Source organism: Perognathus longimembris, chromosome 16, assembly GCF_023159225.1.
Source record: "Perognathus longimembris pacificus isolate PPM17 chromosome 16, ASM2315922v1, whole genome shotgun sequence".
Classification (NCBI taxonomy): domain Eukaryota; kingdom Metazoa; phylum Chordata; class Mammalia; order Rodentia; family Heteromyidae; genus Perognathus; species Perognathus longimembris.
The window spans coordinates 4,982,515-5,006,979 of record NC_063176.1 but is presented as its reverse complement, the minus strand read 5'-3'; the positions used below and the strand labels follow the sequence as shown (position 1 = coordinate 5,006,979).

At 38.0% G+C, this 24,465-nt stretch overlaps 1 protein-coding gene across 1 annotated transcript; it reads right to left on the bottom strand.

Annotated features, from left to right (window-relative positions):
• Positions 1–4,561: 4,561 nt before the first annotated feature.
• On the bottom strand, positions 4,562–15,694 carry LOC125365020 (transmembrane protease serine 11G-like). Its single transcript, XM_048364874.1, has 9 exons — positions 15,616–15,694; positions 14,509–14,627; positions 13,993–14,060; positions 13,295–13,455; positions 12,868–12,906; positions 11,740–11,911; positions 9,899–10,158; positions 6,635–6,777; positions 4,562–4,736 (listed from the first exon to the last, which is right to left on the bottom strand). The coding sequence occupies exons 1-9, from the start codon at positions 15,692–15,694 to the stop codon at positions 4,575–4,577; spliced, it is 1,203 nt and encodes a 400-aa protein (XP_048220831.1). The 3' UTR covers positions 4,562–4,574.
• Positions 15,695–24,465: the final 8,771 nt, after the last annotated feature.

Here is a 24,465-nt window from a genome sequence, read left to right as displayed (position 1 = left end):
GGACTAATGCAGGTCTACAGTCCTATCTTGCCATGTATTTGATTTATTTCCCTAATGATTAGTGATGTTAGACGTGTTTCCTGGTGCTTAGTATCATATTTAGATCTTTGTTGGAGACATGTCCAGCCAAGTACTTTGCTTACTTTGTAATGTGTTGTTTGAGTTTTAGTGGTTGAGTTATGAGTCCTTTATATGTTTCATATATTAATTTCTTATATGATACCTACTTTGTAAATGTTTTCCTTCCAATCTACAAGGTGCTTTTTCACTTGGTTTCAAGTATTCTTTGGCACACAAAGCTTCTGAATTTGGGGTTAGCCTAATTTACCCATCCTTTATTGTCAGTGCTTTGGGACTTCACCCAAGAAATCATTGCCAATTCAACATCCTTTATGGTTTCTTCTAGAATGTTAGTACTTCTACCTCTTGCTTTTAGATATTTGGTCCTAACTTTTGTACATAGAATAAGATAATATTTCTCTTTTTTATTTAGGTATGCAGGTTTTAGGCTACTTCTTGAAAGTTTTTGGGATGCTTTAATATCTTTGACTAGGAAGCCTAATGTTTGTACTTCTCAAGTACTGCTTCTATTAATTTCTTTTTTTTCTTATGAATGGACTACTTTTCTTTCTTCTTTGCATACTTCACATTTTTTCTTGAATCATAGATACTAAATATTATGATGTGATATCTCTAGAAATCAGAATATCTTGGTTTCCCTCAATTTGCTAGCATTGTTTGTTATTTTTTGTGTGTAGTAACCTCTCTAAACTATTTTTATAAAAAGTATTCTTCATCAAATGTACTTTCTGAAATCTTTGTCTTTTTAATTTACTGGCAAGATAATGGATTTCCACAAATATTGAGAGCCCACAAACCACACAAAAGAAAACAAAACCCCAACACATATCAAAATTTCAGATCTTTTCAAATTAGCTGATGTAAGAGTACTCCTTCAACAAAGGCAGGCCATTTTCCTGTCTTCCATATACTTTACATGCTGTTTTCACTGAGTCTAAAGAGCAGCCAACATGAAAGCCACTAGCCACTAGTCTTCTCAGCTTTTTCTGCATATGCATCTGGCATGCAATCTGGGCATGCAAGTGACCTTGTGTTTCCCCAGTGTGTGCAGACATGACTTTTCCTAAGCCCTAATTCCCTCAAGTATCCTCATAACCTACCTTCTCTTTCCAGGCTTTCAATGTGCCTATTGTTTGCTCCATCTGGTTAATTGGCATGTTAATGTGTTTGAGCAAAGTCTTCCATGAATCTGCTTCTCTGCCTTGCCAGTGTTCTAGGTAAGAGAAACAAAGTCTAGTATCTTGAGTTAGTGTCTCCCAAGTCCTACAGACAGGTCAAGCCAGACAAGCACAGTTCATTGGGAACAAAATCTGCTCTGGTTCCCTTGAAACCTGAAACTCACAAAATTGCCTTCACAGAGAGCCAGTTTTTGAGGGGCTCTGCCCTGTGATCTTACTGACTGTGGGTGGGTGGGGGAATGAGAAGCCCCTGTATTTCCAGATCTCAATGGCTTCTCCTCTTCCCTGACTCAGTGAGATGGTCACCCTGAGAGCCAGTGTGTATTCAAGGGGCTGATAGTTATGTGGACGGTGTTCATGCATATAGGGTTGCACGGTGGGAACTATGGGCTGTACTGCAGGGGAAACAGGAAGGTAGCTCCTTTTATGAATGGAGGTTGGACCTCTAGAAGTTGGAGCACGACTAGCCCTCCATGGGTTTCTGTAGGGATTGGGATGACAACTGGAATGATCAGGGCTCTGGACCTGAGTTCAAGCACCACAATCTCTCTCTCTCTCTCTCTCTCTCTCTCTCTCTCTCTCTCTCTCTCTCCCTCTCTCTCTCCAAATAGATATATATTAACCAGAGCCAGAAGATGGCAGTACAGTAGCACTTTCCATGAGACTTTTGCACAATTGTGGGTCACTGTGACCGGCTGTTTGTCCGTTTTCTGCATTTAGCTATAATCAAAGCACCTTAATGGATTACATAGTTCAATTATTGTTTTATTTGGCTTGATTTCTTCCATAAATACCATTTGCTGTGTTTAATGTGTGCAAGTCCTCTGAAGTGGGGCTGTGGCTCAAAGTGGTAGAGCGCTAGCTTTGAGCTGAAGAGTTCAGAGACAGCGCCCAAGCCCTGAGTTCAAGCCCCAAGCCCCACAAAAAAAAAGAAAAGAAAAAAAAAGAAAGAAAAGAATAGTTTGTTAGATAAGTTGATAAGTGGTTATGTTATGTAGGTTGTTGCCTTGAATGCTTTAGGTCAGTGATGTCCAAAAGGACTTCCTAAGGTTAAACAACTGTCCTAGATCATTGCCGGGCAGAATAGTAGCTACTAGCCACAAATAACTTTCTTGTGTTTCCAAAGTGATTGAAAAAATAAAATTTTAATGGATTAAATAACAACTAAATAACATCCCTAAATAGCCTTACCTGGCTAGTGGCTAGCTACTACATGGGTCATTTTAGCTTTTAGTGCTTAGTGTTATCCTGAAAGTTAATATTCTGTACTTCCCAACATTTAGTGGGGAATAAGCTGTGTATCTCAGCTGAATTCATAAACCCCATTTCAAGTGGTGCTTATGCATTCTGATGATGTTGGTGCGATGACGCAGAACTTAGGCATTTGACGCATAAATCCATCATATAGATTTTGGGTAAATGAGTGATCTCGCTATAGTAGCTCAACCCTCATCTTCCACTAACCAACTTCAGTTTCCAACAATATTCATCTGGCTTGTACAGATCGTACTGATTGTACAGACATAAGAGACTTTTTTTTTACATTTTCAATGCACCTAGATCATAAAAAGGAAGGGAATATTTTCAAATATATGTGTGGAAATTGTGAGTGTATGATTTTTTAACCACTGATCATTGGTTGCCGATTCTGTAACGCTCTCAGGGGAACAATTGGCAATATCAAGAGTCATTTTTGGTTGCTATAACTTGGTGGTAAACTACTGGAATACAATGTATGGATATAAGGAATGTTGCTAGGCATTGAAGCGTATGTAGGGCAGTCTCCTTTCTCAAAAGAGAGTTATTGTGACAAATTGTCACAAATTTGTTGTTTCACACAAAGGCTGAGAAGCCCTATAATCTAGTGATGAATTAAAAACAATTAATTTTAATATATGTAATATGATGTTATGTCGGGGTAAGAGAGTCCCTTATTTGATATAAAACCCAAAGAAAATCTTAGCATGTGAAGAGAGGGAGGTGGAAGAATATAGTCATAAAATTCAGTGCATATTCCATAAAATTAAAAAAATTCAGGGTGTGTGTAGAGTTAGGGATGGGATAGAATGATGAAACTGATGACTTTGATCAAGATTTAATGTATTCATGTACTATGCTATTGAGTGACAACTCCTTTGTACAAGCAAATTTGAAAATAAAATTTTGACTTTGGTACACTGGGTATTGTATGTACATTTATCAGAACTAAGGAAGGGGGACACCAAAATGGGGAGACAAAGGGTAAAAGGCAAACTAATGCAACAGCAATATTTACAAGACAATGTGCTATAAACAAACTGTACACCTCGGGAGAGGGTAAGGAGGGAACCGGGGAGGGGGGAAGGTGGGACAAAAATAAAGGAGGAGGTAACAAGTTTGATAAGAAATGTACTCACTGCCTTACGTATGAAACTATAACCCCTCTGTACATCACTTTGATGATAAATTAATGAATTAAATTAAAAAACTGTAGTTATTTAATTAGCAATTTGAGTTTTGTTTAATACTAGTCTGTAGTCATATACAGAATTAGAAAACCTGTAATACATAGGAAAAGAACAAACATATAAAAATATTAAGCTCTCTCAAGATGTCTTCTTGATTATCTACACTTTTCCTATAAATACAATTCAGCAAAAACTGCATGTCATCTTTTACATAAATTTAAACATTGTTCTTGGTAAAAAAAAAGTGTAATACTTATACTTCCTCACAAGTATCTTTTTTAGTAAACATCTTCAAAATTTGGGTATCATACTGTTTGATTAATGGCAAAAATGGATTGGCTCACAGTAGTGCCATCTCTAAAGTTTTAGTTTCACATCTTGTGCACCCTACATCATTGGTGACAGCTCTGATCAAAACTAATTATCTTAACTTGCTAGTCAGTAGGCCAACAAATTCTTAATGAGGATTATCTGATGAGGAAGCCAACAAAATGTTGGAGCCACTAGAGAAGACAGGAATTCTCTATCAGGAAACAAGTGCAGAATGCTACACCAATTGGGATTTACTGGGTGAAAATATCAGATTACATACAGATATAATTAGGGACTGAAAGATGAACAAAGAGGTAAGGAGAGACACTTTGAGAAATGGCAGATCTTTGTGGAGATGCCAGTGTCTTCTGTGCTCCTCAATAGCAAAGCACTTCTAATGAAGTCTAAGTCTTCCTTCTTCATGTGTGAAGAAAGGTCATAAGGCCACACTGACTTTCAACTTGACACTGACAATATACATGGCAAACACACTAAGCATGATTTCCTGGAGACCACACCTGACATTTAGAGTTTGGATGTGGAGGTAGTTGACACATCAGATGTTAGTTTTCGACTTAATCCAGTCCCGATAATGAGTCACTCTGGTATAAAGTCCAGGCTTGTTTTCTTTTCCACAGCCTATACCCCAGCTTACTATCCCAATAAGATACCAGATATTTCTATCAAGCGTAATAACCAGAGGTCCTCCGGAGTCACCCTGTGGAAGAAGAAGAAAAACAGCCATTGTGATAGATGAAATGGGTGTCAAAATGAGAAACGTTTCCATTTAGATCTTTAATAAATCCATATGTTGAGCTGAAATATACAAAACTAGTTTATTTTACTAATTATTAGTATTGCTATGATAATTGAGTCAATTGTTTATTCCTCCTTGTATTCATCTGGAAGTTTCTGTGAATAAGGCTAAAGTTTTAGTTTTTCTTTGTCTAAACAGAGACCAGAAATTGATCAAGTCCGGGAAGTCTCAAATTTTCTTATAGATGATGAAGTCAGTATTCAAGAAACATATCATACCCTATATTAAGCTCCTTCTAAATCTACCAGATAGAAATAATATCCTGTGTTGGATCAAAATCTCACTTTGTTCCACTTATACCAATCAGTAGGGAGAAGGTAGTCTGTGTATTGTGTCTTTGTGCACAAGTTTATAACTGAAAAGAATTTTCTCTCAAACTAGTCATAATGGAATCCCTAGTCATAACGAACTGGCTTATGGTTCCTTAACCATTAGAAATTCCTGTATCTTTGACCCAAGGTTAATCAAAGTATTTTCAACTTACCTTTACAAAATAAACTTATTGTTTAAAGAAATATAATGTGAAAGTTATCACAAGTTTTTTAAAGTCATACAAATGATCCTGTTTGAAGAAAGCATGAGTTTCTAGAGTCCTATGTCTTAAGCTCTTTCCTCTTCCATTTTCTTCACATTTTTATTCTCCTGCAGTGTTCATTGCACGAAGTATGGAAACTCTCGTTTACTAAAAACTGTCTTTTACCTCCCTTCCCTGAGGTATCCATCCTAATGCAGTTCCTCATTAATTTACTGTGCTAATGGTACAAGGAAGCAAGGTAGTATAAACCAATGAAAAGAGAATATCTACTCTTGTACAGACACATGGTTCTTTCTTCTCTAGGTCATGTGATTTAGTTATATCTTGGCCCAAATATATTGGCTCTCCTTTGTTCAGGTGAGAGGACGTATATTCTGCGATCTGGATCTACACTTTCTAAAGTCAAAGCCTTAGAAACCAGAGAAATGAAACTTTATTGACTGTGGAGATGTCTTCAGGGTTCATTGTACCATAGCTTTCAGAGAGAAGGGACTGCATATCTAACTGTGGATTATATCTGCCCCTTAAAGCATTGATTGAATAGCTTCTAGTCTTGGTTACTACTTCAGATTCTCTAGTTGGATACAACTTTTAGTCTCCAGTTAGCGTTCTATTTTACAACTGAAGACCATTTTCAGATGGGTCAATAAAATGTTAAATAATGAATGTCTTGGGGTCCTTCCACTTCTTCATTTTACCTTTTCCTCTCTCCTTCATAAATAAATTTCACAGAACTAAGCGAGGTAACATTGGTCTATTCTCAGTGTTATGATTTAGATGTGGAATGTCCCCCAAATGTTTCTTTGTTGAAGATGTGGTCCTCAATTGGTGGGTCCAATCATTGAGAGATGGTTTGACCATGAGAGCTCTGACATAGCGAATAGATGAGTCATTTATGGGTGCTTTATTTGAAGGCGTCATTGGAGGTGGTGGACTCTTCTCAGCGTGGGCCTAGTTGGAGAGGTAAGTCACTGACGTCATGTGCTCGGGTGCTATATCTTGTCCTTAGTCACTGTCTACATCCCTCTCCATCACCTGGCCATCATTAGCTGAGTTGTTCTTTTCCACCAAATGCTCTCAGCCATAATGTTGTAACTTAACTACAGCCTGAATGTGATGGAGCCCGCCAGCTATGGCTGAAATCTTTCCTTCTTCAATCTGTTTCTCTCAAGTCTTTGTCAAAGGCAATGGAAATCTGATTAACAGCAATGGCTAAGCCCAACCTTACCCCATAGTCATTATTTTTATTTGCCTCTCTTCTTACCTCACAAGCATCATGTTTCCCTGTCAAGAACCCAGCACATATCATTCCTGATGACACAGCACCACCATATACATTAACGTGATTACATATATCGTTACTGATGATTTCTACTTGAACTTGGCGTAGAGTATTGGGAAAAGGACCTAAGTAAGAAAAAATTAAGTGAATAGGTGAAGGATTTCTGCTTTCTTGTTGTAATAGTTCATTGTTTCGTTTCACATGAAGCGGATCAATGGTACGTCATTCATCTTGAGTAATAAGTTTCTGGGCTAGATTATTCTGCTTGGAAACAAGTTACATTTTGGGGAAGTCCTTCTATGACAGGTATCAGGCCTGGTCCATTTACTCCTACAATCTTATTTGGTATTGCAACAGCCAAAGATAAACTGAGTGTTCTCTTTATCAGTTTAGGAGACCAAACTTTACCTGGCTAGGAGTCTTGCCATAGTTGTATACCTAAGTGGAGGAAAATGTTAGATTTAAACTCGGTATTCCTCAACACCCAGGAGAATCTGTGCTTCTCATAGCTCACTTTCCTTTGTACTTGCTTTACCTCACCAGCTTTTAGAAGAGGAGAGTCAGACATCTAAGGGTTTTCAGTACAAAGAAACTCAGTTCTCTGCTGGGAAGCTGATAAATCTACTCACCTAAGACTATGTTTCTCAGAAAATATGTCTATCTTCTCTACAGTCTTTGAAGATCATCAAGATTATGGTGAATTTATTTGTTTCGGTTTTTGTTTGTTTGTTTGCCAGTCCTGGGTTTGGACTGAGGGCCTGAGCACTGTCTCTGGCTTCTTTTTGCTTAAGGCTAGCACTCTGCCACTTGAGCCACAGCACCACTTCTGGCCATTTTCTATATATGTGGTTCTGGGGAATCAAACCTAGGGCTCCATGTATACGAGGCAAGCACTCTTGCCACTAGGCCATATTTCCAGCCCATTATGGTGAATTTATTCACCTGGGTAGTAATCTCCCAGCATTTTTCTTTTTTTTTTTTTTTCAAATTTTTATTATCAAACTGATATACAGAGAGGTTCCCAGCATTTTTCTAGGAATGCCCCTAGTGAGAGAATCTGCTCTCCAACTGCTCTTCACAATAGATTTTGATGCAATTGAAACTACTTATATGTGCAGATATCTCATATAAACATACACACACACACACATATATATGTGTGTGTATATATATATATATATATATATATATATATATGTTATTTGGGTTGTCTAGAAAGGCATTCAGACTTTAGATATTCCCAAAGTATAATCAGCTATACTACAACGATTTGTAATTTGTGTGTTTCAATTTTATTTTAGCTAATTGATGTAGGATGATACTTTCAAAGTGTAAAAATTTATAATCCTTTAACCTCAATTTAAAAAACATTCAAGTGCAGCTGGGACTGGAGGCTCATGCTTGTAATCCTAGCTATTCAGGAGGCTGAGATCTGAGGACCACATTTCAAAGATAGTCTGGACAGGAAAGGTTGTGAGAATCTTATCTCCACCTAAAATCTGGAAGTAGAGCTGTGGCTCAAGTAGTAAATCAACTATCCTTGAGCAAAACAGATCAAGGACAGCACCCAGGCCCAGAGTTCAAGCTCCATAATCAGAAATTTAAGAAAAAAAATCAAAATGCTTACCATAAAACAAGATACTTTACATTATCACTAATTCAGGAAAGAATTTCTATCAGAGAACAGAACGTGTTAGTTTGGTAACCTATCAGGTAACATTTTTAATTGAATAAATACTAGAAGGCAAGAAAAGGAAGCCTAAGTAGTTCTTGTTTCAGTTTCAAAATTCAGAAAGAAGCCTTGATCGAGTATCTATTTGTTGGCCTCCGTTTGATGTGTTACCTATTTATAGTAATATTTTTGAAAAGTATACAACTTGTCAGAGTAGATAGCTCACCGTACAGGTACCTGCACACACTACTGTGCTTAAAGTTGATGATGAAATCCAAAATTCTCCAAAACTAGTACTTTGGGGAGGTTTTTAATTAAATCTAGAAAAAAATGTAATGCTTTCCATTCCTATTCTCACCAACACAAGATTAAAGGCTTAATTTTATTTTTTATCCAATACCATTTCCCATAAAACAGTGCACACACTGAGTGATAAAGAACGCTCAGGTTCTACACTGAGCAATGATGGCTCAGGCCTGTAATCTTAGCTACTCAGAAGGCTAAGATCTGAATGATGACCATTCAAAGCCAGCCTGGGAAGAAAAGCCAAAAACCACTCCACCTCAAACAGATGAGCATAAAGCTGAGGTGGAAGCATGGATCAAATGGTAGAATACTTCCTAAGCAAGCCAGTCAACCAAGTATGGAAATGCTGAGTTCTAATCTGGTACTACTAAAAGAAAAAAAAAAAGACAGTGAACCTAATGTCAAAAATTTCAAGTAAGAGGTGACACTGTTCAAAACTAAATATACTCATTACCTGACTTATGTAACCTTCCATACATCACTTGTACAATAAAAATTAATTTTTTTCAAGTACATGTTGGAAGGAAGTGAATTTCTGTAATAATCAACTGATAAAGACTGATCAGAAACGCAATTTCAGTAAGTCCATATATAAGACACCAACTCAGATTCTGAGCAACGAATAAGAATTAGGAATCCGAAGGCAGAACAAACCATGTGTAAAAAGTCTAACTGAGAATAAGAGAGCTAAAGATTTCTACCAATATCTAAAAGTCTAGCCTTTCAGTTTATTGTGGATTGTAACGTGGAGTAAGATGCCATCACTGTCAACTTTATAAAGTCTTGGACTCAAGAACAGCTTCATAAATACATGGATAAGAGGTACCCCATACTGATTTCTTATGTAAGGCTATTTCTGTTTAGCTGCATAACCCATTCCTGCAGCCTGTCATGCTGAGTGCTTGCAAACCATATACTTTATGAACAAGGCAGCCAGGCAGAATCTCTACAGATGAACCACAGTCCAAAAGGAATACATCACGTGAAATGATATGCTTTGATTGCTTCTTAAAAAAATGCTATGAATATTCTAAACTAGTGCATATAAGTGGAATTCAGAAATATATGTACTCCGTACTAGTAATAGTAACAGAGTTCTCATAGTTCACCATGTGTGGCTTTTTGTTTGCCTTTTCTGTATCTATTGTAAGATATTTACATCTCATCCCCTATTTTATATATTCTGTTTTTCTGTTTAGTTGTGCATCTCCATTTGGAAGGAAGGTTGATCTACCCTTTTTGCTCTGTTATTGTCCTGAAATACTCACCATTTACTTTTGATGCCCCCCATCCAGTGACAAACACTTTGCTCTTAGGTGAGACCTCCAAAGTGGCATCTGGGAGGCAGACTGTATGCACCTCTTCAGAAAAGGGGACTGGTGTGGAGAGTCTCACCACAGCGATGTCGTCGTCATGCTTGTGGGCCGCGTAGTTTTCATGAATGATAATGGAATCCACTTTCCTTCTCATCAGTGGGGATCTGAGGGTTGCTCCAAAACTGACCGTCCATAGTTTGGGATTTTTGGAACTGTTCACAGATTAAAAGGAGCACAGTGGGGTCATTCTGACTTTAAGTTGCCCAGAACTCTGGATGGGCGTGGGACATAAATATGGGAGAAGGGCAAATTTTAAAAAATGAGTATCCAACCTTTCTCCCTTAGAACAGTTTTTGTTTGCCTAGTTGATAACCAACACCTCCTCCATTGTAAGGTAGCTTCAGATACTCTCCTTGATGCAAGTTTACATTTTAAAAAATCATACAATACTGCTATTTTTATTATGAAACATAATACAGCTTCATTGAAGAAAATTACGAGTAAACTTTAGACATATTTACCTGCATATATTCCTGGGGGTACACATACATGCCCATAACTGTGTGTGTGTGTGTGTGTGTGTGTGTGTGTGTGTGTGTGTGTGTGTGTGTGTAGCTATGGAGTAAAGGAGATAGAAAAAAATTAAAAAGGAGAAACTAAGATAAAGATGGAGCCATTTCAAATATATTCTTATCTTATACTTCTTTTCCACAGAGCATTTTATCTAATGTATTTCCTACCCCCTTTCTTTTGTGCCAGTTGTAGCACTTGAACTCAGAGCCTGGGTGCTGTGGCTGAGCGTTGTTTTTTCTTTCTCAAGGCTAGCACTCTACTACTTGTGTCACAGCTTCAGTTCCAGCTTATTTTTCCTCTGGTAATTAATTACAGATAAGATTCTCATGGGCTTTCCTATTTGAATCACGATTCTCAGATCTCAGCCTCCTGAGTCGCGTGAATTTTAGATGTGAGCCACCAGCACCTGGCTATTTTCCATTTTTATGTGTGTTTCACTGATGTTGTTATTATTATTATTATTATTATTTGCCAGTCCTGGGCCTTGGACTCAGGGCCTGAGCACCATCCCTGGCTTCTTCCCACTCAAGGCTAGCACTCTGCCCCCTGAGCCACAGCGCCCCTTCTGGCCGTTTTCCATATATGTGGTGCTGGGGAATCGAACCCAGAGCTTCATGTGTAGGAGGCAAGCACTCTTGCCACTAGGCCATATTTGCAGCCCACACTGATGTTATTTTGTCTTTTTCTTGTCTTCAGAGGTAATGAATGTCAAATTTTCAAAAAGCATGCAGAGACTGAGAATAAAAATACTTCAGATAAGGGTGTGACACCTTTTATGACCTTAAATTATTTCTTGAGCCTTAGGTGACTTTAAGTGGCCCACGGGTCCACTATTCTTCAGCTGTGAAAATCTCAGAGTGACGAGGTATCAATTGTAGGTATGGCTACGATGTTGGTAAAGTGTTTAAAAATCTATAGTACAGTTCAGGGAAACTGGTAAACGTGGCTCAGTTTTGACAGCCCCGGCTCACTTATACTTGAGACCTGAATTGAGATGGCAGCAGGCTATGTTATTGCCTGGAGCTGAAGACGGTCTCTCTAGTTTTGTCCACTATTCTTCAATAATCGTCACTTCGTCCTAGGCATGTGGACAATCCTGAGTGGAATCACCGGGGAGCCTAAGATGTTCATGAAGACAATGAGGCAGGTGAGGATGATGGGTGTGAAGGGGAGAAGAAGGGGTGGCCCTGACACCCCGTGGGCGCAGACCCAAGGCTTACTTGTCAAAACAGTGAGCAGCGGTCACGAGCCAGTCCTGGCTGATGAGCGAGGCCCCGCACCAGTGACTGCCGTCCATCTGAAGGCTGGCTTGCCACGGCCAGGCCGCTTGAGCTGCAGTTTTGCCACCGGCAATTCTTTCCACGGGTGGGTACTCCATTCCCAAACCGCAGCCTGTCACAAAGGAAAAAACGTGGTCATTTCCAGTTCTGAAATGTGCCCAAGAAGCAGTGATGGACGCCACTTGTGTTTAAAACGTGGGTGGGGAGAAGATTAAAGTTTTAAAAAGTTGGTTGGAATAAATAGTATCTATAGTAGAGAAATGACTATTCGTATGGATAGAATGTGAGTATTCCTGTTCTTTTCTTTTGTTGTTGTTGTTGTTCTGGTCTGGGGCTTGAACTCAGGGCCTGGCTGCTGTCCCTGAGTCTCTTTGTGCTCAAGGTTAGCACTCTACCACTTAAGCCACAGCACCACTTCCTCCTGTTCTTAAATAATGAAAACATTTACAGGTTATCCAACACTTTCTTTGGTGTGCTTGAAGAAACTTCCTTTACGTGTCGTTTTTACTCAGGTATCTCTCACGTCCAGATGTGAAGCAGTTTAACTCAGTGGTACTTCACAGAGCTAACCACACGCTATTGCAGGAAGATATCATTTGTACTGTTTTGTAATTGTATCACTTTAGTCCAAATACATTACTATACATTGGAAATGTTCACTTCCATATTGGAGTTAGTAGCTACCATGTAACCCTGAGCCAATATGTCTACCACAAAATAAGACAAATAAAGGAGAATATGGAAGCAGGGGCCAGCGGCTCCCGCCTGTAATCCTAGTTACTGGGAAGGCTGGGATCTGAGGTCCTGGTCCTGGTCATGGTGCTGGTCCTAAGCCGGCCCAGGCAGCAAACTATGGGGGACTTTTATCTGCAATTAACCATCAAAACTCATCTAAGTATTCCCAACTAGCAATAATGCTTTCCCTTTAGGAGGATTGCAAAACAAGATATTTATTTAGAGAGAAACATGTGCTTGGGAAACACTAAGCAAGGGGGTAGAGAAAGGTTGAATGTTTCGTGGTTATTATTCTTTGGTTTATGGACTTCTCGGTGATATCCTTGAACTCACAGCTGTTTAGAATGTGCTTCGCTTGTGCTTCATGCATTTCTGCAAAGGAGAAAACAAAAATCATGGGTGATTAATGCAATTGTTAAAATGTACAACACCATGCCTATCAGATGTAATTTTTAGTGCAGAAATACCATATACCATAAGTTAATAAATTTACATAATTATCTTATATCATTTTTATGAAAGGGGAAAAATATTAGTATATTTCACTGGTCATATCATTCATGCTTTCTCATTACTTGTATGCTCACCAAAGGAAAATCCTTTGATGATGATTTGCATGATGACTCATCCATCATCAAGTTAATATGATATTTACAACTGAAAGGTGATTTCATTTTGTGGTAAGAGCATTCTCTCTTGTGAAGATTGTTCAAAACCATTATCTATAACAAAAGAAAAAAAAAGAAGTAACATTTCTTGCCTCTAAGGTGAGGTAATGAAATGTCTATCTTCAAGAAGCTCTTGCTCGATTTAAAATTCTCATGTAAAATATTATCAGCTTGCCATTTCATAGTGTCCACTCTGGTAGATGGAAATTGAAATGTAATCAATACATTTGCTTCCAAGCCTCTATTAGTTGGCCTGAAAAAAAAACAAAGACACCAGACTGAGTGAAGTCATACCACAGTAATCATTACATTAAATAATAATACAGGTTTAAAAAATGCAACGTAGGTATTTTACTAGCATAACTTCCCTCCCCCCCTGCATTCTTTGCTTATAAAACACTGTCATATTCAGGGATGGGAAAGTATCTGGCAAATCTAGAATTTGGGTTTGTTTTGAAATAAACAAATAAGTGCCGGCTAAACTTATGAGTTTATATACATACCATTTATATGTGATAGTAAGAATCTTCAACTGAAATGCAAAGTACTTTAAAATGAAACCTAGTAATCTTTCATTATCACTTAGGAAACTCTCCCATTATAAACCCTTCAATATGGGAAGAATATCAATGTCAGCATATTGTGTAAAATAATGATATAAAGTATATAAATTACATAACTTTATTATGTGAGTGAATTATTATATAAAGTAAACTATAAAAATTATATACATCAGTGCGTTGTATGTTATAATTTGTGGAATTTTATTTTATGAATTAATTAGAATTACCTAAAGTTGACAACATGGGACTTGATGTAGTGTTGGCTTAAAATGGATCTTTGAAATACCTGATCTATCTGAGAAAAGAAAAAAAACACATAATTGAATTTTGTTATGTATGAATTATACATATTTCAACATATCACAAAATGCTATGTGAAAACTTCAGTGATACATATACCTTTTACTTTAAGGCTTGTTAGTAGTTATTCCTGAAAAGTTAATCTAGGTTTGACCCTCTTGTCATGAAATCATTCTTATAACAGGATGTGAAATGAAAACTTACATATGCATTGCATATTTCATCTGGCAAGCTTAACATGGATGTAACTGGACATGTTCCCAACTTAGTTATTACCACCCACAAAACTGGACTCTGCATTTGCATGTTTCTGACTCCAAACACTGAGATGTCTCCAATTCAATCTATTGCTTCCTATACCAAAGTACTCTGCCATTCCCCTCCACACATGGGCGAATCACCATTTCCTGAGTAGGAGTAATGCCAGCAAAGCTCTGACTTACCTCAGTGTTAATTTTTTCTTTCAAGTCACGACTAGCTTTTGAGTGTTCTACAGAAAACTCAGGATCATATTCCATACTGGGGATTTGGAAGGAAGCTTGATAATAGTGAGAGCTCTGATCTGGAAGGAAGAATAGAAGATGATATTTAAGTTGTGTTCATATGTGAAATAGAGAATATAAGTAACAAACGTCAAAAAAAAAAAAAAACTCTTCTATATCACTGATGAGAATGTAAACTAGTATGACTACTCCAGAAATCAATTTAAGGGATCTTCAAAAAACAGTTTTTAAAGTTACCTATATTATGAACTCACCATACCATTCTTGAGTATATATCTGAATGATAGTAACAGTACACAAGAGATAGCTTGTATAGCCATATTTATTACAGCTCTGTTCAAACTGGGGAATCTGCGCAACAACCAAGGAATCGATAAAGAAACTATGGGATACATAAGTCTTTGTGTACTATTATTCATGAAGAAGAAGGAAATCATGTCATCTTCAGGAAAACAGGTGACAAGGGAAATCATATTGAAGGATAAAACCCCAGCTCAAAGCCAAATACAACCCTGTTCTTACCTGATTTGGGATTATAGAACCTAGAATTATGATGATGACGCTAGTCATGCAATTAGTTCATGAATATAGGAGGAGATCAGCAAAGGATCACACACACATATATTCATACACCTATGTACATACATATGTATTATATGAATGCAACATAATGAAACAACAAATGCTATTTGTGAAATGAGGAGGAGGGAAGGAAGCAATGGAAATATGATGGAGAAGACAATTGGTTCCAAATACACTCTGTTCCAATAAGGAAATATCACCAAAAAAAATCCCTCTTGTTATAAATGTTATAGCTATCATTTTAACCGAAATATTTTATAGCCATTGTATCGAGTAATGTTATATCATAAAACATCTAGCATGTGAAATTTTTGCTTTGTTCAAAAGGTAATATACAATCCACGGCATTTTTTTAAATGCTATTATTTCTCAAATGAAAACTGAAGCATGGAATCATGTGAAAATGTTGAAATAAATGGAAAGAGCCATCACATTCCCAAATTTAATAAATAAATACAGACTTACCGTATGCTAAAAAATAAATAAGGAGACCAATGATTATTGCCAGAACCAATACAAGAGCTGTGACAATGAGTCCGACCATGCATGGCTTCGATGTATTTCTTCTAGCACCCAGGAGAGCTGGCCTTGGACAGACAAATGGAAACCAATTGAACTGGTGAGACAATGGACAAAGGGCAAACCAAAGCAACAGCAATACTCACAAGACACTATGTGGGAAATGGGCTGTACAACTGGGAGACAGGGATGGCGGGAAGGGAAAGTGGGTGACAAATGAGGGAGGGGGTAAGAAATGTACTCACTCCCTTATGTATATAACTGTAACCTGTGTACCTCACCTCGACAACAAAATGAAATTTCAAAACAGACAAAAAGTGAACACTAGCTCTTGTTCTGGTGTCATTGTACACAAATAACTAGCAGAAGTGCAGAGAACGTGCTAGAAGCATTTCAGAGGACTAATGATTCCTTTTTAGAAGATGTATTGGCTGAAGAAAGCTTTTAAGTTTAACAAGGCTGGATTTCGTGATAAAATTCTCATTGAAAATGCTGTGGCTACCTTTTGAACCATTCCATCTCTAACACTAGAAGCATCATTGTGATTGAATTGCTGTCTCATGAGTATTTCCTAAGGAAGAAATTGTTTGAGGATATTTTCTCAGCCATGTAGATACAGTCCAAAACATATATTCCTAGACATTCTTTTCTTTCCCTCCCCTCTTTCCCTCCCATTCTCCCTGCCTCTCTCCTCCTTTGCTCCCTTCCTCCTTCCGTTTTTCTGTAGTAGTGGGAATTGAACTCAGGGCCTCAGGGTTTCTACACAAGCACTTTCCCATGAAAGCCACACCTCAGTTCTTTTCCTTTGAATTACTTTTTTTTTTTTTCTCCCCAGTCTTGGGCCTTGGACTCAGGGCCTGAGCACTGTCCCTGGCTTCTTTTTGCTCAAGGCTAGCACTCTGCCACTTGAGCCACAGCGCCACTTCTGGCCTTTTTATATATGTGGTGCCGGAGGAATCAAACCCAGGGCTTCGTGTATAGGCAAGAGCCCCAGATCCCAGCCCCTCCTTTGAATGAACTCTTCAGTAGGGGCTCCAGGCCCTCCCGTTTCACTTCTCCAGGGGCTGGCATTACAGACGTGTGCCACCACACTGGACCCAGGTTTTTTAAAATAAAATATTTTTCTTCCTATTTGTTTTTGTATTAACCTTAGTTTAACATAAATAGTGACTAATCTCAGTGGCTGTTCCAGACAGGTGGAAGCATGCACCGCATACACAGTTGATAAATATTTATCTGCAAAAAGAATGTGTCATAGACCATTTGCCACGCAAGACTAGAAGGTTGACTTAAGGATGAACTTCTTCCCTGACAGGAGGAGACCAGCGATGAAAGGAATTTGCATACGAGGACAAGTGTTATCCTTCAAAGTTGCTAAGAGACGACTCCTTTTCTTTCTTGTCTTCTGTCCCCCTCACTTCTGTTGATCCACACCACCATGAAGATGGGCACTGACAGAAACCACCTGTTCATCAGATCAGTCTAGAAAACTCCTTCACAAGAGTCAAAGCAACATTTCATCATTCTCAAGTCAATCCCTCCTCGACCTCCATTTAAATTCAAAGAGGTTCATTAGCGGTCCTATCTCACGGAAGGAAATCTTTGCAGAACCTTTTCTTTGGACATTACAATCTTTTCCCCATGAATAGTTGAGGTTGGTTTCCCTTGAATAGAGCTCCTGGCACGTGTGTGTGTGTGTGTGTGTGTGTGTGTGTGTGTGTCCTTTAATCCTGGGAATGTACGTGTGTTCTCTGACCAAACTCACTCAGTGATTCAGAGGTGAAGAACAATGGGGTTTCTCCCTGTCACAGCCATGGCCGCCATGTAGAAAAGGCTCTCGAAGAGGTTGTTGAGCACGGTGGTTCAAGGTGCAGGCTGAGCAGGTGGCCCATCTGAGTTCTTATCCCATGCCCCTCCTTGCCGGACCTTACGCGGTCCCTTGGCTTCCATGTGCCTGGCCTCCTTATCTATATAATGGGAATAATCTACCAGAGTTCTGGAGCATCCACAAAGAAATAAATTAGAAGCAGGAAAATGCAAAATAAAAGAGGGGGTTCATCTCTTTGGGGATATTGCTTCATTGACTAAGGGAGACAACAATTCAGGAAGAAAGTTGTCACACAACTACCAGGAGTGGATGGGCTTGTAATATGTAATAACTTGCCTTACTAGTGATAATGATGGTGGATCTCATTTTACACCAGATACAATGAGACTTGCATAAAATTGGTGATTTGGGCGCAAATATCAAAAAGATATCTAAGAGACAAAATGAGATTTCTTTTTTGTTTTGTATTTCTTTGTGCTCTGATATGCTGTATGTCTTCCTTTCATTATGTACATTATGTACATATGGAAGACTAAATTTCTTTTTCTTTTTTTTCTCTTCTTTTTTAATTATCAAACTGAATTACAGAGAGGTTGCAGTTTCATACATTAGGCACTGGATACATTTCTTGTACTGTTTGTTACCTCGTCCCTCATTTTCCCCCTTCCCCCTTCCCCTTTCCCTTCCCCCTCCCCCAGGAGTTGTTCAGTTGTTCAGTTCATTTACACCAAACAATTTTGCAAGTATTGCTTTTGTAGTCGTTTGTCTTTTTTTTACCCTGTGTCTCTCGATTTTTGGTATTCCCTTCCAATTTCCTAGTTCTAATACCAGTATAGACGGTTTCCAATATACTCAGATAAGATAGTGTAGGTACAACCACAGGAAGGTGATACAAGAACATCATCAATAATAGAGGCTCAGTTACTGGAAAGTTGAGTCATACTATAATTAAAATGTGATTCAATTAACTTGTTTTTAGAAGATAAGAGTTCAGAAGGGGATAAGGAAGGTCAGAGGGTACTACTTTTCAAAGCTTTATAAACCTATAAAATTAACTTATTTTTCTATGAGAAAATATTACCTTGAAGGAAATTTCAGATTATTGGGACAAAACCTGATAATAACTTAAAAAGTGCATATGCCATCAATCAAGAATCTTGATGATAAACTGTTTGGTTTTTTTTGTTGTTTGTTTTTTTGCTGGTCCTGGGGCTCAAACTCAGGGCCTGGGCACTGTCCCTGAGCCTCTTTGTACTCAAGGTCAGCACTCTACCATTTGAGTCATGAAGCCACTTCTGACGTTTTTGGAGATAAGAGTCTCATGGACATTTCTTGCCGGGCTGGCTTTGAACCGTGATCCTCAGATCTCAGCCTAGTGAATAGCTAGGATGACAGGCGTGAGCCACCAGCGCCCAGCATTTCTCCACTAGTTTTGACAACATAGCTTTAGGGTTCTCTTGTTTAGACAAAAATTACAAATATTAAAGGTGACTGATATGATAAGGTATGTACATTGTGAAATTTTACCACAATTGAGTTTATTAACATAGCTGTCACTTCACAGAGCTGCTCTTTCTTATTTTGTAAATATATACTTTCTCAGCAAATTTCCACTGTGTGTGTATGTGCATGCATGTGTGCATGTGTTGAAAATATTTAACATTTACTCTCTCTGCCATTTCAGGTATAAAATACATTACTGGTTACTGCAAACATTAGATTTACTGGGCTTCATCTTGCTGTATATATTGAATACTATCTTGAGACAGATATTTAAGGATGATTTGACTATATTCTTCTATGCATCAAGACAGGAAAAATAAGTGAATTTTAACATTATATTTTGGCCCTTTTTTTTTTTTTGCCAATCCTGGGCCTTGAACTCAGGGGCTGAGCACTGTCCCTGGCTTCTTTTTGCTCAAGGCTAGCACTCTACCACTTGAGCCACAGCGCCGCTTCTGTCTTTAAAAATATATATATGTATATATATACATACACACACACACACACACACACACACACACACACACACACACACACGGTGCTGAGGAATCAAACCCAGGGCTTCACGTATACGAGGCAAGCACTTTGCCACTAGGTCATATTCCCAGCCCATATTTTGGCCTTTTTCAGTCAATCCTGTCCATAAGGATGAACAGAAAACAAACAATATATTTCCCACTTTATTTTTTCTTAAGAATTTGGTCACAATAGCTTCACTAGCTGACTAACAGCTTGTATTTGTAGTAGAAAGAGCCTGATTTATTTTTAGACAGGATCCTGAGACACTTATTAGTTGACCTTACTTCACTTATCGGAGTTCCTTAGTCTCTAAAACTGAGACAACCTCTACATTATCGTTTTATGAAAGAAAAGAGAGAAGTACTCAATCAATGTTAGTAGTATCAGATTGAGTTAAACAAAATGATCTTGTTGGACAAAATGAGGCTATCAAAAATGTAAGTAGTTTGATAGCGCGTTTGATCAAAGCAGTTGAGCCACACATTTGGAAGTTCCTGATCATCTTGGTAATGAAAGGGTCCCCATCTACAAAATTATCTTCTCCCACTCTCAAACTTACTTAGAAAATACTTTACAGTAATATATTCTCCATTATATTCCTTCAGCTAAATATAAATGTCAGTGAATATATCAGGTAGGGTATCTTTCTTCTTGAGGCTCTTTCTACCTGTGTTTAATATATTCCATGGTGTTGTGTGTGTGTGTTTTTTTTTATAAAGCCTTTTGGGAGTAAGTTTACAGCAGTTCTTAACTCAAGGTTGTCCCTTTGATTTCAAGGAGGATTTAGAAAACAAAGGGAGAGGAGTTAGTATGAAACAAAGTTTTCCTGATAATTAATAGCTTTGACTTATATAGCACTGTACAGTGCATAAATCTGTATGCTCCTTAATGAGATTTACCCAACATCTATGTGAGGTTCTTATAGGTAGTAATGTTACGCCCATTTTTCAATACAAGTTACTCAGGCTAGGGAGATTTCGCTAAGAACTTAGAACAGTGTGGAGCTCAACACAATTAATTTCATATCTTTAGTTAGTAATATTTTGCTTTATATAGTATAGGTTCTAATGCAGGATTACTAGAGCAATGACTAATGGTGTGTATTAGAAAAACAGAACTTTATTTTTTATACAGCAGAATTATACTGTGAAATAAAATTTTATTATTTTCTTACGAAAGCCAGGAAGTCTGGAAAAACTCCAAGACATGTAAATGGAGTACTTGACAATATGATATTTGTGTCACAGGGTGCATACCTCAAGAGACCGTGGACACTGACTGAGCTATGACCTCGTAGGTGCCCCAAGGAGGCAAAGGCTCTTGAGGAAAATAAAGCATTTTGGTATGAAGAGCTAATTCACTTAAATACAATAAGTTGTTCTGTTGAATCTATTCTTAGGTAGCTGAACGAGAGTCCAATTCAAACCAGGATCATCAGCTCTGAGCCTCCTGAGTAGCTAGAATTACAGGCATGAGCCACCAGTGCCCAGCGTATTTTCATAGTTTTTACGATTGTAAAAACTAGCCAGGGCTGGGCATTTGGCCTAGCGGTAGAGTGCTTGCCTAGCATGCATGAAGCCCTGGGTTACATTCCTCAGTACTACATATATAGAAAATGGCCAGAAGGGGCGCTGTGGCTCAAGTTGGCAGAGTACTAGCCTTGAGCAAAAAGAAGCCAGGGACAGTGCTCAGGCCCTGAGTCCAAGGCCCAGGACTGGCAAAAGCAAAAACAAACAAACAAACAAAAAACTAGTCAGTAAATATTCTAAAGTTGGGAAGGGGATTGAGTATAGGATGTATTTGAAAAATCATTGATCATAAACTACTACTTCCACTTACATAAATCCATTTCTCATAGCTAGGATTACAGGCTTAAGTAACTCTCTCTGGCAACATTTTTTAAATTAGTGTATGCTAATTATACAAAGGGATTCTATTATGATATTTCAATTCATGTACATAATGCATTTGATTAAATCCACTGTGTTACTCTCTCTCATATTCAATCTTAATAAAAATTTCACTCAACCCTTATGCTTTATGATGCCAAGAATGTTTTCTGGCAAACAACATTCATTAAATAAATGCCCCAATACTAATGATATTAAGATTAAAAACAAGTTTCACTGAATTGTTTTTGTTGGCATGACATCAATTTTTACTCTATAACTGGAAATAATTTAAATAATATTATAATATATTAATAATCTGCTGCAATTTTAACTTATTTTTAAAGTAGACCCTATTTTATAAATAATGCCAATTAATGTGAAAAGTTTTGTTTTGTTAGTTTGTCATTTAACAAGCTAACCCTTAATTTGTAGGTATAATGTGAGCAAGGTAGAAAGGGGATCATTCTGAATGACCATCAATAGTTAACTCTATTAGAGAAACTGGGGTCTAGAAACCCACTTATGTTTAACTGAATTTCATACATAAATATCCAGTTACTGTTGACAAAATAAAAGGTTCAACTTTAATCCATTACTATTATAAAAGTTTATTAGAAAAATGTGCTCATTGTTTTGGTAGTTTGTTCTCATTCACGTCATATAGTAGATGAATTAATGCATGATAACGGTACAAACTATCAAAAATACAGAATAGCTCAGACATGATAGCGGATGCTAAAAACTGTTCAAAATTACTTACTGTAGACTTCCACATCTAGCAAAATACAAAACGATTTATAGTCACTAATTTTCTACTCTCTATTATATGCTTAAATAGGAATTATTTTTTTGTTGCCCTGTATTTTTTCTTAAGGCAAAGCATTTCTCAAGGAACATTAAAATTCACGTTCATGTTTCTGAGCTTTAGTCATATTTACTGACTTCAGAAGGGGATATTAAGATTCAGTGCTTCTTCTATAACTTAGGTATTGTCTTTCTTGTTATATATCAATTTATAGTGTAACTTGTAACAACGTTATACATTCCAAAGTTTTGCCTGACGATGAGAAATTCTCATTCCTTTCCTAAAAACACAAACCACTACAGATCTCTGCTTTTCCTTCTCATCTACAATGATCTGACTTCCAACCAAAATCCAACAGTAGATTACATTTTCAGTGAACCCAATATTAAAAATTTCAAACTCCAAATTTAAAATTATTAGCACAGCTTTCTGAGACAGAGCATTAATATTACTAGATAACTGTTAACTCAAAAAAAAAAATAAAAGTAGAGAACATACTTAGATTTCCAACTCAGAATTATTTCCAAGTTCCTGTTTGAAGCCCAAATACAAACAAATCTTTCGAACATGAAATAAATCTTAACTTACTGATACATCACACACTTGCCGAGACTAGAAATTCTTCCACCTCTTCAGTGCTGCTTTGTGATTTCTTGTCCACTGAGCAATGTCCTGAGTATTCTTTCAGACTTGTAAGCTGACTAAAATGAAGAACACTTAAGGATTAAAAAGGAAACTTGTTGAGCAGGTTGGGATGAGTAAATGTGAACCCCCAATATGGTTTGAGGTAAGGAATCACTTGATAAAGTCTTTGTTTCAGGAAATAAGAATTTCCTGGTTCTGGCCAATTAAAATTAAGTCCCAAACCTAAGCCACGCCCTTTGGTGCTTTGAGAAGCTTTGTATTTGTCTTTCAAGGGGCAGCACTTTTCCTTCTGAGTCAGTACAAGTCTAGCCTGAGCCGTTCATCTCAGTCAGGGGCAAGCCGAAAATGAGATCAGAGGTTTGCAGGAAATACTTGACTGCCTTTGGTTAGCTTTGCTCACTGCAAGAATGCCTGTGCTCATTATATCTGGCCAGAGAGTTCATCGTGTCTCTTCTAAAGGGAGCTTCTGCTTAGATGGAAAATCAAAACATATCTTGATGAAGTTGTTCACCATCTTAATGGTGAAACTATGGGTTTCACCTCTCCTTTCTGCGCCCTTCGCTCTTTAGTTACATCATCTTCTACTCTCTTTTACTTCATTGCATTTTCTCTTAGTCTATCCTTTTTTCGCCCATCGAGTCTTTGCTCCATAAGCCGGAAATGTCTCTCCCTTCTTTGGGTTATTTTCTCTACTCACAATTTGCTTCACTATTAGTCATTTCATTACAATCTGTCAACACAGGACCCATTCACCCTGAAACCCTTTCAGGTTTCTTTAAGGTAACTTCCTCCACCGTCCTCTTTGGACTTTCCCATTGTCTGTGCTCCCCAAACTATTCCTGCATACAAGCTTCTAGTGTTAGTTTTTGCTCTTGGTGAACAAAGTCACTGGTGTAACTAATGTTTCTCTTTCTGTGTGTCTATTTTATAACTAAAAAAAAGAACTATTTTTTGCTAAGTTAAATGGAGGTAGAAGATTAAATTTTTTTTTTCTCCTTAGCGTCTTTGTTTCTAGGACAAGCATTCCTGCTTTAAATGTACATCACCTTGACCAAAAAATTAAATTAAAAAGAAAGAAATAGGGGGAGAGTCTCACTCTGTGTTGTGTTTCCATACCACCGCCACAGACTGGGAAGTTTTGCTTTAAGTTCACTTGGCTCCGATCAGCTCTGCAGCCTGGGGTATCCAGGCATGGTGCTGGGTTCTGGTTGGCAAGAGCCTTGCTGCTGCTTTGTAGGGAACGCCACAGCTGAGCGGAGACCCGAGAAGGTGGCAGAGGCTGGCCTGCTGCCTTGGCAGCGCTCTGGACGCGGGGAACTGGCCCTTAGAAAGGTTGAAACCGATGGCACCGGAGAGGGCCGGTGGGGCACCCCTTCCTTAGCCCCGGAAGAGCTGAGGGCTGGACCTTGAAAGCCAGGTAAAGTAGAATGCATGTTTCAATTTTGCCTGGATTGCGGTCTTCACTCCCCAAACACTAAGGGAGCCAGTTCACCACACAAGCTGCCCCTAAGACTGGGTAACGATACAGACGCACTGTTTTCTGCATGTACACATGGTAACTTTACCTGTGCTAAACCGAACAGATGAGCTTGCTTGCAGGACCT

What these genes read in the sequence shown, in the direction of transcription:
- LOC125365020 (XM_048364874.1), bottom strand. Translation starts at nt 15,694, where the DNA reads ATGGTCGGACTCATTGTCACAGCTCTTGTATTGGTTCTGGCAATAATC. An exon ending in TATTTATTTTTTAGCATACG is followed by an intron (nt 14,628 to 15,615) that starts GTAAGTCTGTAT and finishes TCTTCCTTCCAG; the next exon opens with ATCAGAGCTCTCACTATTAT. An exon ending in TCCCATGTTGTCAACTTTAG is followed by an intron (nt 13,456 to 13,992) that starts GTAATTCTAATT and finishes TTTTTTTTTCAG; the next exon opens with GCCAACTAATAGAGGCTTGG.